The sequence below is a fragment of the Wasmannia auropunctata genome, unplaced genomic scaffold (genome assembly GCF_000956235.1).
Source record: "Wasmannia auropunctata unplaced genomic scaffold, wasmannia.A_1.0 LD335987.1, whole genome shotgun sequence".
Classification (NCBI taxonomy): Eukaryota; Metazoa; Arthropoda; class Insecta; order Hymenoptera; family Formicidae; genus Wasmannia; species Wasmannia auropunctata.
In genome coordinates, this window is record NW_012026903.1 from 1,655,775 (window position 1) to 1,672,236 (window position 16,462).

The window sequence follows — 16,462 nt, forward strand, 5'->3', positions numbered from 1 at the left end:
TACGCAATCGGGAAGTAATCGGAAATCGAGATGGCGAAACGATGATAGAGAGATACTTGGGAATTATTTTCCCGACGCGTTCAATCACTGCCCGCAACGGGTGGCCGCGCGTACCAGATCAACCGTTATTGACAGAGACAAACGACTTAGGAGAAAACGAAGATCAAAGTTGGACGCGTACACGGACACGTTGTCACTCGTCAAGAAGAAAAGCACCACGTGGCATTCCGTCGTCGTGTTTGCGAGAAAGTCGCGACAGTAGTGCGATCGTTTCTCGAGCTGGCGGTGCAAGGACACTTTCGATCATATCGGAGATCAACAGGCAAATTTCGACTCGATGTTGCGGTATGAACGAAACAGTGCATATTGACGCAAGACCTGAAGAGAACGCGGAATATTATTGGACGATGGCCGATCGTGTTCGGTCGAATCCGAGGAGAAAGAAATTTTAACAGAGGTCGAAAGGAATCCGTGGTTCGAGGGAAAGCTGAAAGCGAAGAGGAGTGAGTCCACAGAAACTCGGCATGACGCTTTCAAAGAGCGCAAATATCGTACAGGGTATAATTGAAAAGTCGTCCATGCCGATCGAAAGTGGTTACCTGCCAATCAAACGCGCCGTTTATCATCGATTTGCGACACGTCGAGGATGAAATTTCCTGTGCAAACAACGGAAAAGGAGAAAACCGGGATAACCGTCGATCATCGCGGGACCGTCAATCCTGCGCGATTGCGTCCGGTGTGCAGAATTCGCGAACTCGAGAATCCTTTCTCGTCGGCTGGACAGTTATTCGGCTCGATCCCGTGATGATAACGATCGCGTGCGAACGCGCACGCTTCCCGCGATAAATTGTTAACAGCTGCACTCCTCGATCGGATGCAGATCAGGAAAAGGCGTAGGCGGCGCAGCAAGTCGGGAAAACGCAAAATCTCAAGGCGTGTACCAGGACGAGTATCATTACTTTCTGATGTCGCTTCATCAACAGCTGAACGAAATGCCGTTAGCGAGGAAAATGAAAGTGAAAGCGAGGATACGAACGATATTTTATGAAGAACTGCGCGCGAAGAATTTGCGATTCGCGGCATGAGAACAATTCTGCGTTAGACGATTCTGGAAGCAGGGAAGAGAAAGCGTTGAATTATTATTAAAGTATACAATATAATAAATATTTTCACATAAATTTTCCGATATTTAACTCGCGTATCTCATACACACACACGCGTGTCCAATTAACTAACTCTTAAAGCCTATATAGAGTTTTTAGTTTTTATATGATCTAAAGATTATCACGCGATAGAAAATTTCTATATATTCATGTAATATACTTTCACATCTCTGTCTTAGTAAATTAACAGCGTGTGTATATATTCATAACGTGGAATATCGCGGTACAGGGACACGCAACACATGCGTGCACGTAACGAGCCGTGTACGCGCATCAGGCGCATTCAGGGGAGAAAAAAAAGCGGAGTGGGAGAGGGCTGTTCGTACGTCGCGCAAAAAAAAAATTCACGCAGGGCGGTAATTTGCCCGTTGATCGTTATTTATTGTGATCCTCGTGCTACGCGGGCGGACGGCCGGACATTTGCATGCGAAATTGGCGATGGCATAAGGGCATGAATCTCCTCACGCATACGGCCGGACGCGCGGGCAGGACGCGCGGGGCAGAAAATGGGGCCTGCCTTACGCAATTGTACGTTGAACGGTGGTCAGGGATCGGCCGTCTCTCCGTGTTGGCACGTTGACACGTATCATTTATACCTCATCATGTCCGCGGAAGATCGGCCGCGCGAGCAAGCGAGCGAGCAGCTACAGCGGAGAAAAAAACGCAGGCGTGCCCCGCCTTGCTCTCCCCGTCCCTCCACTCCCTGCCATCCGCCGTTTTGCACGTCACTCGCGGCCAGGAACGCGGCAAATTGAACGTGTCAGTCGCGATGGAATATAGATCGGGGGCCCGTCCGCGTGCCCGCCGTCGAGAGCGAAATTCCACGCCGGCCAATTCCGCGAGAATCTCGCGTACGCGGTAGAAAATCAATTCGAGTTCTATAAACAGTACAATGATGAAATTTATTCGCCTAATACTTAGTATTCGGTCTAAGCACTTGTTTTTTGTACAGTATACAAAATAAATTTTAATATATTAATGAATTATTTAATTAGAGCCAACAATTAAAATATGTGTATTAAAGTTTAAAAAGAGCAAATATATATATATATATAATATTTTCTTATAAAAAATATGTATTTATGTATAGAAATGTGGATAAAAAGCTGTTTTTTTTATTAAAAAAAAACATTAAGCGAGAATTTATTATATATCTTGCTAAGGAAATAAAAATAAATTTTTCGTAGTATAAAATATCTTTAGTATAATTTTTTCGCTGCGACGATGAAGTCATAAGATCACTTTTTTGCGAGCTGCAAAATAAAATCCGCTCGCGACGCTTGGCAACCGGATTATGATCTCGGCGGAATTGCCGAGGCAAAGAACGAATAACGGTCGCAGCGACCGTGGTCTATCATTACTTAATCAGCGATCTGCTCCAGTTTTATACCAACATTGCAACTGGCTTAACGTCGGCAAATCGAACACGGTAGCGTGAACAAGAATTCTCAATCGCAGACGGATAATTTCATGCACCGAGTAGCGCGGTAGCCGAGTAACTCCGCGAGTCCCGGCGGGTCTAAACGAATTGTTCGTTGAACGTTGTAAATCAACAAGCACATGCCGGGTTATTACTCGCTCGTTGAGAAGGTAGAAACTAACGGCCGTGACGTAATGCCGGCAAACGATCGGGACGAGCGAAATGTTAATTGCGCGACAATATCCCGCGTCGAGTCTATCGGGCTCGCTTGTCACGACGATCGTGTCGTAGAACCTTTACAGGACCTTTGTCTCTTACGAAAATTAATGATCGCTCGCAGGACCGGATGCTGACTTTTTAGAATTGACGTTGATATTTCTTACGGCGGATCCCCTAGCGGGATATCTAATTAGCAGGATTGTATTAAAAGGAATATGTCAAATCACTTTTCCGAATCGCGCAATATTCGAGAATAAGCGAAGTTGGCTCCAATTAAATAATTTACAATGACTATTGAGAACTTGATAAAATTTACAAAAAAATTTTTCCATAAAAAGCTTTTTGAGATAAATCGCGCATTTTGAGATAAAATTTCATTATTATGTACAGAAAGAACAGTTTTGCTGAATTATTTAAAAATTTAGCTAGATACAAATCTGACAAAAAAATTTTGTTGGATCATATACATGGATATACAAATCTGTTTCTGATTACTCAGTATACTTATATGCCAGACAGCCAGAAATTGGTACACACACACGCGGGACCAGAGGGCAGCGATGACGCAATGTGAAAGTCTCGCCAATGGAATTCACTCTTACTTCGACTTCGCCCTGACCTCCGTTGTAATGAGAGCGATCTGAGTAATCTGGCACGCGGCACACACGTATTTGGCAATGGGTGCGTAACAGCGCTTTAATGACCACGACAAATGCGTTCCGCGTCTTTCCTCTCGAGAGATTAGCATACGAAACACGATTAATCGCGCCCACTTTTTAAATATTCAGATTAGACGATCCGGCGTTATGTTCTGTTGAAAAGATTGATCGATTGATAGCATCGCTATGATTACATCGTCGATTTTTTGTAAACCAAATTTTGAGTCGAGCAAAATAAATAGAAGTTATGAATAATTAATCAAAGCAAGCCACGAAATGTATTTAACGTACATGATTAATTGCCTTGCCAAATATTACCGAGTATCGATGTCTCATTTATAGCCGTAGTACTTTAATATTTTCGTTGCTACACGTGGGTGTGTTTGATTGATTTCCTTCTACGTACCATCCTTGAATTTTTTACTAACTGACGGAAATTGGTTATCGCGTAAGCCAACGATGTGTAGCTATCCTTATGAGAAGAATTTTTTCCATCCATCTAGTTGATATTATCTCAGACCGCAAAGGATTAAACTTCGATCAAGATTACATCCAGCGAAGTCTTGATCGATTCAACAGCCGGACTTGTGTATCCCGATGCCGTGACGTGTTTGAGTAACGGTTCGTACCGAACCATGAAGTTTCCGAGGCTGGCCGTTCGTACGGTATCTCATAAATAACTCCGAACTGCGCGATGGAGTTTTTCGTGTCTTCTCATTTAACGAGTGACATGTGTATGCGCGCGTACGCGCGCGCGCTTTGCCCTTTTTCTTATATATATATTGATTGTATCGTTATATACGTTTAATTACATTTGCAATGTGAAGTGTATGTTTACGATGCTTGCTGATAATTGAAGCGATTGGAATAAACAAAATGGGAAAGAGAAAGAAAGAAGGAGGACGAGAAATCGATTTGTTCAAAGGAAAGTAGAGAGGAAGCGAGAGCAACGCCGACAGTAATGTCAATAAGATCGTAATTTGCTCCAGTTTTGAGCTGATTAAGTCCATCGCGTATTACCATACCGGACATCCTGTGTACGTTGGTTGTAACGTTATATATACACGCTTAATTACATTCACAGTGTGATGTTTACGTTTGCGATGCTTGCTGATAATTGAAGCGATTGGAATAAACGAAATGAAAGGAGAGGAGGAAGGAGGACGAGAAATCGATTTGTTCAGAAGAAAGTAGAGAGGAAGAGGAGCATTACGAGAGGGCGCCGACAGTAATGTCAATAAGATCGTAATTTGCCCTGGTTTTCAGCTGATTAGTAAGTCGAACGTGATATTATACTATATCGGTTACCGAACCTGACGCCGAGTAGTAGGTGTTCCAGGGAGGCGGGATTTGTAACAAGTGAAATCGAGGGCGAGATTGATCTCAAGCCAAGGCGAGCACGAGCTCACCGGTGAATGAATCGCCTTGATAAACGTTATAACAGTTACGTCCGTAATCGATTTCTCTAACGTAGACGTGGGCGATACGGCGCGTTCCGCGAGGGAAAATCTCCCGATCGATTTGCACCTCGCGGAAGTCGCCGAGATAGCAGAGCCGAGATTCGCAAAGCATCCCGCGTATTTCCGCGTGTGCGTTCCATCGTTTCTATTACGCGGCGAAATTACGGATGCGTATAGGGACTATAGAAATCGTGCGTAATGACAAGTGCATCGTGACGATCGCGTAAGCGATTTGACAGTCACCGCAGCTGTATATAGTTATCGAGAGTGATTTTATAATAGTCCATGCTGTATACAATCAGCATCGCAACACCGATAGAAATGGCTGCGCCATTAAACGCTGTTGTGCACCGTCGTTGTTGTGTGACTCGAAATACTTTCTCTTCATACAAAACTGGTTAATTGGAATTTATCTTACTGTACTTTCTTCACTCATAACGTTTTATGTTCTTGTTTTATCTTTTTTTACTTTGCACTTCATATTTTTGCAGCGAGTTGAACACACGAAAGTTTTATTGCGCGCAGATCGATACGCGCGAGTATAAAATTGCAATTAATGACTCTCAAATTTTTGTCCCGTCGGTGAAGGATGCAGTAAAAAGAACGGTAGAACCTAATTGGACGCACTCGAATAAAATTTAAATTTAAAGTTTACCGCGCGCCGTTAAATCTGCGTCACGCGCATTTATTTCTGCCTACCGAAAGAAGACATTGCGATTTAACCTGCATCTGCGCGCACCGCGAAGGTCGATTAACGATAAATCCGAAATTGGCCATAAATGCCCGGGATAGCCGATAGTCTATAAAACATCCGCAATATCCGTTCGCGGAGAAGGACGTTTCGCAAAAGGGCGGAACGCTCATCGTGCAACAGGCTTATTGTGTAAATCAATTCGAAATGGCGGAAATGGCGATGTGTATATAAATCGCTTTGCGAAACGTTTCGGTAATTTATATGCTCGTATTGTAAATACGGTGCCGCGAAACGCGGGAAGAAGGAAGGGGGAGAGGAGTACACATTTATATTCGGTCATAAATTTTCGGGCGATTCACGCCGCGCCACAAATCGACGACGGATTACCGATTTAATCTGAACTCGTGACGCCGACGTGATCCCCGAATTGTCACCGGACTTTCCCGCTGGTAATCCTCTCCATCGATCTTGTGATGGATGACTGAAGAGAAATTAAATTGAATCTTACATTCATTAAATCTCACTTCAAAATTGAATAATACATTTACTGATTTATAAATGGCTCCAAATCGTATAAACAATCTAAATCGTGCCATATATGGATTAAGGGAAAGGAATGGCGACAAAGTATAGCTTCAGGCGCGCATTACAGTTGCACATTTAACGAAAATCGCCGTCGGACGCGGTATGTAGAGGCATAACTCGATCAGCGTTATAAGGTGACTTAAATTGCCTTTATGAAACTGGATCTTAGGCTCTCGTTAGGCCGCGCTATAAACGTCGATGTCCGTTTCGCGGTGCGCGGAGAGCCGCCGCGCTCGCGCTCGTGCTAACAAAGTGGGTCAAACTGACATTGCGATTTCGCAAAAGGATTATTAGTTGGCCGCCGGTGATTTTAATAACGCGGCTCGAACGTATAGGTTTATGAAACCAGTTGCCGCGGCCGGTTTTTCTTCGCGCTATGCGAAAGCATACGAGCGCGCGCGCGCCTTCAAAGTGGAACGAGTTTCCACGCGGGCGCGTGCGTGCGAGGCAACGGTAACGTTTGTCACGTTTTGCGCGCGGATTGGAGTCGAGGAGCCGTTAACAAGCCGGACGAAACGAGGCGCGGAAACATTACGCGTCGCGCACGATCGGCAACACGTGCCGCGTCACCCACCTCTCGCGTCCTTCCACGAGAGAAAGCGAAATCTCGTGTTGACGAAACATCGCGCGCTTCACGACAGGAATGCGACAAGAATGTCTCCTACAGACAATGCTAAACGTTTAATTCTATAAGTCTTTTGTAAATGGAAGTAACGTTATGCCTATGAAAGAGATGAAAGAAAGTGTATAGAAATTTTTTTTTATTAATTTTGATGTTATTCGCAAATTTTTACAATCACGCTTTTTCTGTGATTATGTCTCACGTTTAGTTTTTCTCTATGTTGCAGGCTGGTTCTCAGTAGTCTCCAGCAACAGTGGCACCGGAAATGCCAGAGTGTACAGAAGAGTCGGCGCCCTGGTGCGCGCCGGAGTGCCGGCGTTTCTGCTCGCGAAACCGTTGCGGGCTTACACGTTGACGCACTCCAAAATGGGTAAGTTATTTTATCAACGATCTGTATAAAACTATTGCAGTACGTGTCAAGGTTCCACGTCGGTGACGTAAATTCTTGATCAAATCTCGAGGATGTGAAATACTTTTTGATTTAGCCATATCTTAGAATATATATTTTGATCATTTGTATAATCCTTTCCTCGAGTACGCGAGTTCTGGCGAGTTAACCGGGATTACCTACGATATCTCGCGTCACATCTGGCACCCATTGAGTTTATTATCCCGACCAACCCAAGTCCGCATTTTCCACGGGCCAACTGTCGCGGTCGTGGCTATCTGCCCGCTGCAATCTGCCGGTGGAAATGCGGCCCGCTACGAGCCGCATTACCGTGGTTCGCGTAACCGGCTCGTTAATAACTCTTTCCCGAGATGCGAGAAATCTCCTTTGTAATCCCTTGGGAAAGTAGGATTCGGAGAAAATGGCAACTGTGCACGAATAGGCGAACGGTAAAGTCCAGCTTGTCTTTTTCATTTGCTTAACGGGTGACGTAACCGTTGTTGATCTTTCTTGGTTGGTTTTTGTCTTTCTTTTGATATCATATTGTTTAGACGTGAGGGTCCGATCAACGTTCCACAATCTCGTGTGATACGCGTGTATGTACGTGCAGGCGTATGCGCGACGCAGATCTTGCGAATTATTTTCTCGATCAGTGGCGGCGGCTGGCCGTGACACGAATGTCAATGTGTCCGTAATGTGTGGCTTTCGTGGCATACGTTCATGCGTTTAAACGCGCATACGGCGAGGCGAGGCTTACGCGCGACGAGTGCGCGTAACGTAATAGGCACGCGGCCGCGGTGAAAGCCGTCCTCCACGGACGCGCGTGCATAAGCGGCTGCGAACACATATAATATATATATATATATATATGTATATATATATATATATATGTATGTATAGTGTATACACGGATACAGCTTGCGGCGCGAGCATTATGCCATTACACACGCCGCCGTAACGATTATGGTCACGGTGGAAAAGGAGGATTCTCTCGCGCGAGCGGCATCCCTCTTGGCTCCTCCTTTCGGCGAGATCCGGATAGGTCCCGTAAGTTTCGCGTCGGCGTCCGTTATCCGGCGCGTTTATTGTCGTTAATTACTCCGCCACCCCACCTTTCGATCATACCTACGCATCAGCGCCAACGGTACACGATCGATGCATGCGATTCATATGGAAATTCGCTGTTATGTTCCTCGAGTGTCAAGATGATATCAAACGGTCTTAGCCACACGTGTGTTATTATGTGTAAGATATTTACGTACCTATCAGTGGTAGGAGCGGTAAGATGTCTACGAACACACGTTGGAATGTGAACATTGTGTACAACAGAGTACATTCGTGCTTCGTGTGCAGGCGTGTCTAAATTAGATTAGAAGAAGAGCGACGCGATCTTCTTACAAAGTGCTATATCATGGCAGAAAGTAGTCACACAGGATAATGAGTCTCCAAGCAAATTGTATATAGAAGTCTAGTTGAGCTAAAATCTCATCGGTCTCGGTATTAACATATCTGGCGTAAAGTTAACATATTGGATCGCGCGGAACATCGCGTCTACTATACAAATTAATTTCACGCTATTCGCGACATTAGCGAACTTCCGGTCTCTAACGATGTTTCACGGTCGTGATTGTAATATTGTAATTGATAAAGTGTTTATTCCCTCTGGAACGCGCGCGAGTGCTCTCTTCTAAAACTCTACGCCTCTTATCTTTAACTTTTTTCTGTATATTATATAATTTTATGATTAACGTACGTGATATTAAACATTTCAATTAATTGTCTCTCTAAATCGTTTTCGTAAACATCAAACACAGATTTAACTGATTCTGTCATTTTCTAGGCAAAGACAGTGAGTCAATTAAATCTCAACTGAATTTTTCTAATGTTTACGGAAATAACATTATGTATTCAAATCAATTTCTGTCGTAGAGAATGGAAATTTACGGGCCCACTACACGAAAACGACGGTGCGCGCCGGTGAGGTCCTGCGGCTGACCGCCGTTTTCCAGGACACGCGTCGGGCCCCGGTCACCAGCAGCACGACGGGAATGGTCCCGGAAGGCAAATGCTCGAGATCCTCGGAGCGGGATCAGTACGCCCAGTGCTTGGACTCCCACGGGCACGAGTTATTCGCGCCGCTCTCAACCAGAGGCGAGTTCTACGCGACTTGTCAGAGCGGCAGCCTCGACACCGGCAGCGACGCGGTGCTCTACAGAGTTCATCAGCTCGCCAGGAGGGATCTACCTCTGAGGGTAAATCTCATCGCGACACAATTAAGATTAATCAAACCGAGATACGATCCGCGTGATGTAATCCCCCAGGTGCGTCTAGTCGCTGGACCCCTGCCCATACCGTTGCCGCGAGATTACAGCGGCCTGATGCAGTTGGAGAACGCGACCAGAGGGCCGATAGTCCTCGGCTGCGCGGTACCGCTGATGCCCGAAAGACCCTTACCCAACACCACGGTGCCGGAGCTCTTGGAGCTCGTCGCGACCGGTCCAACTGCGCCCCGGGTGAAAAGGGCACGACTGGGGTGCCCTTCTGAGGCGAGATTACTCGCCTCGCCGAAAATGCAACGATTACTCTCGGCTTGCAGGTAAGAATCTTAACTGCGTGGAAAAAATATTGCTTATACGTTAAGCGATATATTAATTATTTAAATTATGCGGAAACAAACATTTCAGAATTAAAATTTTAATAAACGATTCTTACAATTTTTAATGAGAAATAGATTAACAAAAACAATATTACATAAAATAATAAAGTGTTTATATTTCATAAAGAATCAATCCAGTTAATTTCCTAGTTAAATTTCTAACATTATTAATCTCGGTGTAATAAAAATTTGATGCTTTCGATTTTCAACGCGATTGAAAAATTTTCCTTTATTAATCGTTCTTTAAATAATTTACCTTACGTATACGATAAACAAAATAAAACGGGAACGATCATGCGCTTTGGTATCGCTTTATAGAAGAGCCTTAGATCAGAGGGCAACTGAACCCCGAGTCGCTCCGCCGAAACCGGCGCCGAATAGTAATCAGCTGAAGGAACTGCATCTGAAGGAAATTAAAGCGAAGCCCGAAGCGAAGCCGATACTACAGAGCTTGAAAGAGGGCCTGGAGCACATCAAGAAGACGACGATCCGCGATCGGAGCAACAGCCGCGGCGCCGGCAACAACCACAGCTTCCTCGACAGAATCTCGAGGATAGCGCAGGGCAGCAAGAGCAGAAACCCGGCGAAGAAATCGGCGTCCTTCACGTTCGCCGTACGACCGGAGATCGGCATGCGGTCACCGGAGAGATACGCCAGTCTGGAATCGGAAACGAATCTGATGCAGGCGTCGCAGGCGTCGTCTAGGCAGCAGGTGCAGCGTTCGATCTCGACGAGCGTTCTCGAGATGCAGACCAGCGGACCGGATATGGATCCACCGTACTCCAAGGTGAGAGACAGCCTGACGCCGTTGCCTCCCACCCCGCCGCTGGCCTGCAAACTGGAAGAGATCTATGCCGAGATCTGCGAGCCGGGCGGCGGCAACGGCGGTCCACTGCGAGATTCGCCGCAGGATGAAAAACCGCCGCCGGTGGGAGGGAACGGGACCAGGGAACGAGATCGGGGCTACGTGAAGCTCGCGCTGTCCATATCCGAGACGTCCGACGTGTCGGCGAGCACCGGCGACGACGAGGAGGGCATTTACAATACTGTGTGCTGAGCGCGCGCGCCTTCTTCCGTCGGGGGTAGACCCAACATCCGCGGGGAATCGTTTGTGACTCGTGGGTAACTGACTCCCAGGGTCGACCGGAACAAATGATGTGACGTGTACGGAGTCGAAAGGTCGCGGGAACTCTTCAGCGCGGCTGCGGATATCGATGAACGTTTACAGACGCGAGTGGTATTGGCGAACGTTCGTCGCGAGAGGATCGTTTGGAGGATCTTTAAAGGTTAAAACGGTCGAGCCAGTATTGTCATAAATTTTTTTAGCGAGAGATGTAAGAGATGTATAAGCACCAAGTGTTTTTAGTCCGAGCCGTAAATCCCGAGCCTCGTCAACTCATTCCCGAACGTGATACGTCGTTTTCGTCTTCTTTCTTTTTGTAATTAAAACAATTTTTTTTAACCAACTAAAATATACTCTTTCTTTTTAAATAAGTAAAAGAGATGGGACATATTCGATGTACGTTTGAATTTATAACACGTGATTTATATTCATTAAAGTGAATTTACTTGTCCGTTTTCATTCGCGTACATTACTCGTACTTGACCTAGGTCCGGCTTAACAATTGAAAAACAGGACGGACGAATGAAATGCTCTAACTGATAATGGATGACGAGGGCTCGTAGATGGGATCGTACGAAGGTAACGTGAAGCGGGTCGTTGAACGTCCGATCTAAACTTTCCGAACACGTCCGAGGCCGGGGCGTATCGCGAAGCGCGCAACCGACGCGGCACGGAGAAATCGACGGTAGAATGTAAACGAGCCGGTCGGCGGCTTCTAGGAAGAGAAAATTACCGACGTCCTTCGAAGGTCTAGGTCATCGCTGGCATCGTACGAAGCTCGAACGAGAGGCGGTAGCCGAGACTTGGCCGTCGAGCCGTGCCGAGTCGAGCCTAATATACGCTCGCCCGCTCGGCCGGCCAGAGCGATACTTTGTGACGATTAATCCATTAGCTCGTCATGCTTCGCGGCATTTGGCTTCCTTTTCGTGTACGATGACCCCGAAGTTTCGCGCGCTCTCGCGCCCGATTGCGTGACGTTGCGCGATTGGCTGTTAAACGCGTGATTACAAACCTCGCGGTATATAGCAGGTACTGCGTTCGAAACGCTTCGAGGAAACGAGAAGATCTCCTACGCCCTTCTCTTTCGTTCCCTCGCGTCTCTCTCTCTCTCTCTCTCTCTCTCTTTCTTTCTCTCTCTCTTTCTCTCTTTCGTTCCTCGCATGACGGAGCGCTCGGAGCTGCCTGTCGGCCGCTGCATCGCCCGAGCTTAGGAATGATGAAGAAAGGGCGCAAAAATCGAGGGAACGAAGATGCGCCTAATGGAAATACCCGCGGGAGAATACGCGAGGGCACCGCGATTCGTTCGCTGAGGGCTCTCGAAGGATCCTAACGGCTGTAATCTTGTCTAATTCGACGTCTACGGCGTGCGCTCGAATCGCGCGCCAGCGATAAAGATGTAATATTTTGTAAGGTTTTGTGTATATTCGAATGAAGTCGTTACGAAAGGCGAAAATAAAAACAGAGAATTTCTACAAAAAAATTACGTCATAAAAATATATCTCCTTTTACGTTGGCAACTATCGGAGTAAAATCATTTAGAACCTACAGGTATAACAGGTAAGTGACTTTTGAAATACAGCAATTAATGAAATTCTTAAAAGAACAATGTAATAGTACCTACTTTATAAAAATTCGATTATAATATAAATTTGATACAGTCTACGTGAAGAAAATTTCATGAACGTATTAGGATATATTATTCATTAAAGAGCTAAATCGCACATCATCTTCATTTCATGAAATAAAAAGTATAAAATATTAATTTTAATTAATTGAAGGCTTAATGAAACAATGGGCTAATCCACATTTTGTAGAAACGAAAAAATATTAATTCTAAAATTAAAGTTAAAGTGAAAAAATACGTCCATTTCTCTATCAACATATCGCAGGTATTTGGAATGTTGTGGGGTAACCAAATTGTTGCAGCAAGCCCTTCAATTTAATGTGACATTTTTATTGTAAGAAAGGATAAGAGCACTTTTTTGTCACGTCGCTTCATAGTTCATTTAACGGGTAATATATATGGAGATACCAGCTTTCTCGCCAGCCGGTGCGCGATTACTTACCTCGGAGCCGGAGCTCACCCACGTTCGCGAGCGTGGAAAATTCGCCTAAACACACCGCGCGGCCGCCGCTGACTTTAAGGAATAATAACGCAAAACGATCGTCGGACGCTCGCGCTGGCTATTGGTCATTAATGTTTTACGAGCACGCAGTACGCACAGCTGCGTCTATTCAATTATAGCGAAGAGAGTGGGGTCCAGACATACAGCGGCCTCCTCCTCTTCCCCCCGCATGCCTCTCCCCCGCCTTCGCCGCATCTCATCTCCCGCGTGATCCACCTCCGCGTCCGTCGCCTTGTCCCCTCTTTATTTCTCTCTCGAGCACGGCAACGCGCATTTACGTCCATTAATATTAACGGCTCGAAACAACGATAATAACGGGGAGTCACGGGGGATGCAGAGAGGTGTTCTCTTGGACTGGTCACGTCGTGCGCGGCGCGCCGACCACCCCCCTTTCTCCTCGCATAGCTCACGTGACCGCACACATTTAGTTGCATGCATCATTCTCGCCGCGAAGATCGACAGTGCCGGGAAAACGCGACGAAGGTTTTTTAACGTCCAGGTAAGGTTCACCGGCCGATCTCAACCGGCCGAGATTATACCGAGATGATTATGCTGTTTAACGACGAGAAACATTATGAGATCTGAAAGCTCTCGCTTTGTTAAGGTAAGTACTTTTGTTCTCACAAATATATACTATATGCGAGCAATAACATTGACGCATCGCACGAATTTAGAATAAGATTAGAATTACATATTACGTTAAACTCGATGGGGGCTCGGCATTTTCTTGTTAAAGTAATAATTAGTGAAGTAACGTGAAGAGAGAAAAACGCGCGTGGCAATATCCTGTTACTGCTCATCGTAGAAAATTGGTATCGTGCAAAAACACCGCGGCGGCGGCGCGGCTGTTACATTGTGCCACGCCGAGATGTGGGTTAATGCGTTCTAAGGGTGGATTAAAAAGCGCGATAGAGCACAAGAGTGACCGTCTCGTGTCTCGCGGACGCTATTATTACCGTAATTATTAGTATCGCGCCGATATGCGCTGAGCAAATACCGCGCTTATATATATGCACGGTGCAGATCGATCGAGACAACGGACAGGGCACTATCGAGATCCGGCGATCTTGGGGTCCACGGGTGCATATTTCAAGATCGGCATGCGTGAACGGTTTCAGGGACGTCGGGTTGCTTTTGCGGTCGTGTATAACTCGGCTTTACAACGCTAATGCGACAGACATGGAGCGCGAGGTATCGTATTTCGCGGACCCGGGTCGGATCCGATCGAGGAGGCATGTTTTAATATGCAAATTAAAATGCAAATAATGCGACTCCTCGTCGTCCCTTACCCTCCCATCCCTCTACTCACGCCCGCCCCTCCCGCCCGTTCCTCTCTTCACCGATCCTCTCTCTAGTCGCATCTCGCGCGCGATAGTCATCCTGCGGCCTGAGGACAAGGGCGCGACCACGAGACCCCCCCCCCTTTTTTCGCCCGAAGGATTTTATTCCTTTTTTTTTCATTTCGTTCCTTGCTTCATCCCAGCATCCAGTCGCCCGTAACGTGAGTCTGGGACGCAGAATACAATCTATCCGATATGACGTGATCGATTTCCGAATTATTTTAGTTGCGTTTATCGAAATCTTTCCACAGAGATACACGGACATCTAGTACAATGCGAAAGCTTTGATAAAAGAGTTGTGAACTTTTGTAGGATAGATGTTTTTTTTTAACAAAAATAAATAAAATTATTTTACAATAGTAAGTAGAAATGGACCGATAAGTAAATAATATGAATAAGCAAAGAGTACTTTTTTTCAATAAAAACTTGATGCCTAAATAATGTTTTTGTATGAATTTTTTATACAATTTCTAAGTTCATGCAAACTTTGCGCTAATTATTTGTCAGTTTTAAAACAGTCCTAAACTGAAGCTGGAATACGTGATATCATAAATTAAATTAACTAGCAGTTTAACAATATTGATGTTAATGGGCATCTTTATCCACTATAAAGAATTTATTATGAATATTATTATCGTAAAAATATATTTTACACACAAACTAAGTGTCGCGCCTCGATATTGCGAGGCTTTAACCTTCGCGATACGCATTTAGATATTCAGCGTAGAAAACCATCGCGCGCGAAGGATTAAATCTAAGCGTTATCTGCGGACGCATCTTCCCTGAACGCGATACAAAAGGATTATATGTAGAGTGGGGCCGGATGCGTCGGGACGGATCCTTGAGCTATCGCATGCGTAATGTCTTCATTCAGCCTGGCTCCTATCATAATCTCCCGATGATGAACGAGCGCCCTTTATGCGAGGACGTAGAACGGAGAGCGAGATTAAACGAAGAGTCATCAATAGGCCGGTTGCATTAAACGGCCTGCCGTGTGCGCGCGCGCGCGTTCGCGCGCGGAAAAATTGGAACAAGTCAATTAGTCGCGCTCTACCTGTTCGATCTGTCACAATATACAAAACTCCGTCTCTCTCTTTTTTTTCCCCTCTCCCCTTCCTCCCTCTTCGCCCTCCGGCCCTCTGCCTGACGCCCTTCCTCTCCCTTTTCCCTTCGCCTATTCCGGATCACGTGCCGCGGGCGAGATATCTCCGAGGTCTCTAGCCATGCTTTACGGCGCGGTTAACAAATAGCATGTCGCTGAATGCATCGCCGTGCCGCGCCCGATGCTATCGCCGTCGACGTCGACAAAAATTAAGCGCTGCGATTATTCATGAATGTCCCGCGATCGGCCGCGACGCCGAGACTCGGTCGGCACGGCGCGGTGGCTGCTATTTCGGTAGCCGAGTTTCGCGAGTAAGCGGCTGCGCGCGCCCGAGTCCCTTATAAGCGCAACTGTCGCCGGTGATACCGGCGATATGTATCTGCCATGTAAGATCGATGCGCGTCGAATAAAGCCTGTGATCAAAATTACAGGTAGACACACACATACACACAGGGAGGTAATCTCCGATCTTAATCTTCCACAATTAAAAGTTATTATCCCCTTACTTCGCATATAATAATTTGCCGGAGACAGAGTGAAACTTGGAATTTTTGCAAGCGCACGCAGGCTTTTTCTCCCCCTTCCTCCACGTTATAGACTGCTGCATTGGTGGATGTCGCGACGGTTATTATCCTGAATTTTAATATCTCCGACGACGCGCGTCCGCGGCCTTCACGCAATTAAAGCGACCGCGAAACGATCTACTAACCCGAATGATCGTCGCGACACGCGTGCGTGCACGCGCGTACGTGCCGCTAAGTGCACGCGTGATATAATCGGCCGCGACACGGAGGGGAAAACAAATCGGCTTGTGGTCGGCTGACAAACGCCAGAATGCAGCGGACCGGAGCAGCAGAGTTGCGCCTTGTGTGTCCGATGCGCCTCGCTCGTTGCAGCAGCCGCGC

At 46.2% G+C, this 16,462-nt stretch overlaps 1 protein-coding gene across 1 annotated transcript in view; it reads left to right on the plus strand.

Moving 5' to 3' along the window:
- The window catches only part of LOC105454230, a 40,420-nt gene extending 27,951 nt beyond the window's left edge, over window positions 1-12,469 (plus strand). Inside the window, exons 3-6 of the mRNA XM_011696730.1 lie at window positions 7,049-7,192; window positions 9,140-9,462; window positions 9,532-9,806; window positions 10,185-12,469. Of these exons, the coding sequence (XP_011695032.1) occupies window positions 7,049-7,192; window positions 9,140-9,462; window positions 9,532-9,806; window positions 10,185-10,923 (1,481 nt within the window). The 3' untranslated portion in view covers window positions 10,924-12,469. The remainder of the gene's footprint in view (window positions 1-7,048; window positions 7,193-9,139; window positions 9,463-9,531; window positions 9,807-10,184) is intronic.
- The last annotated feature ends 3,993 nt before the right edge of the window (window positions 12,470-16,462 follow it).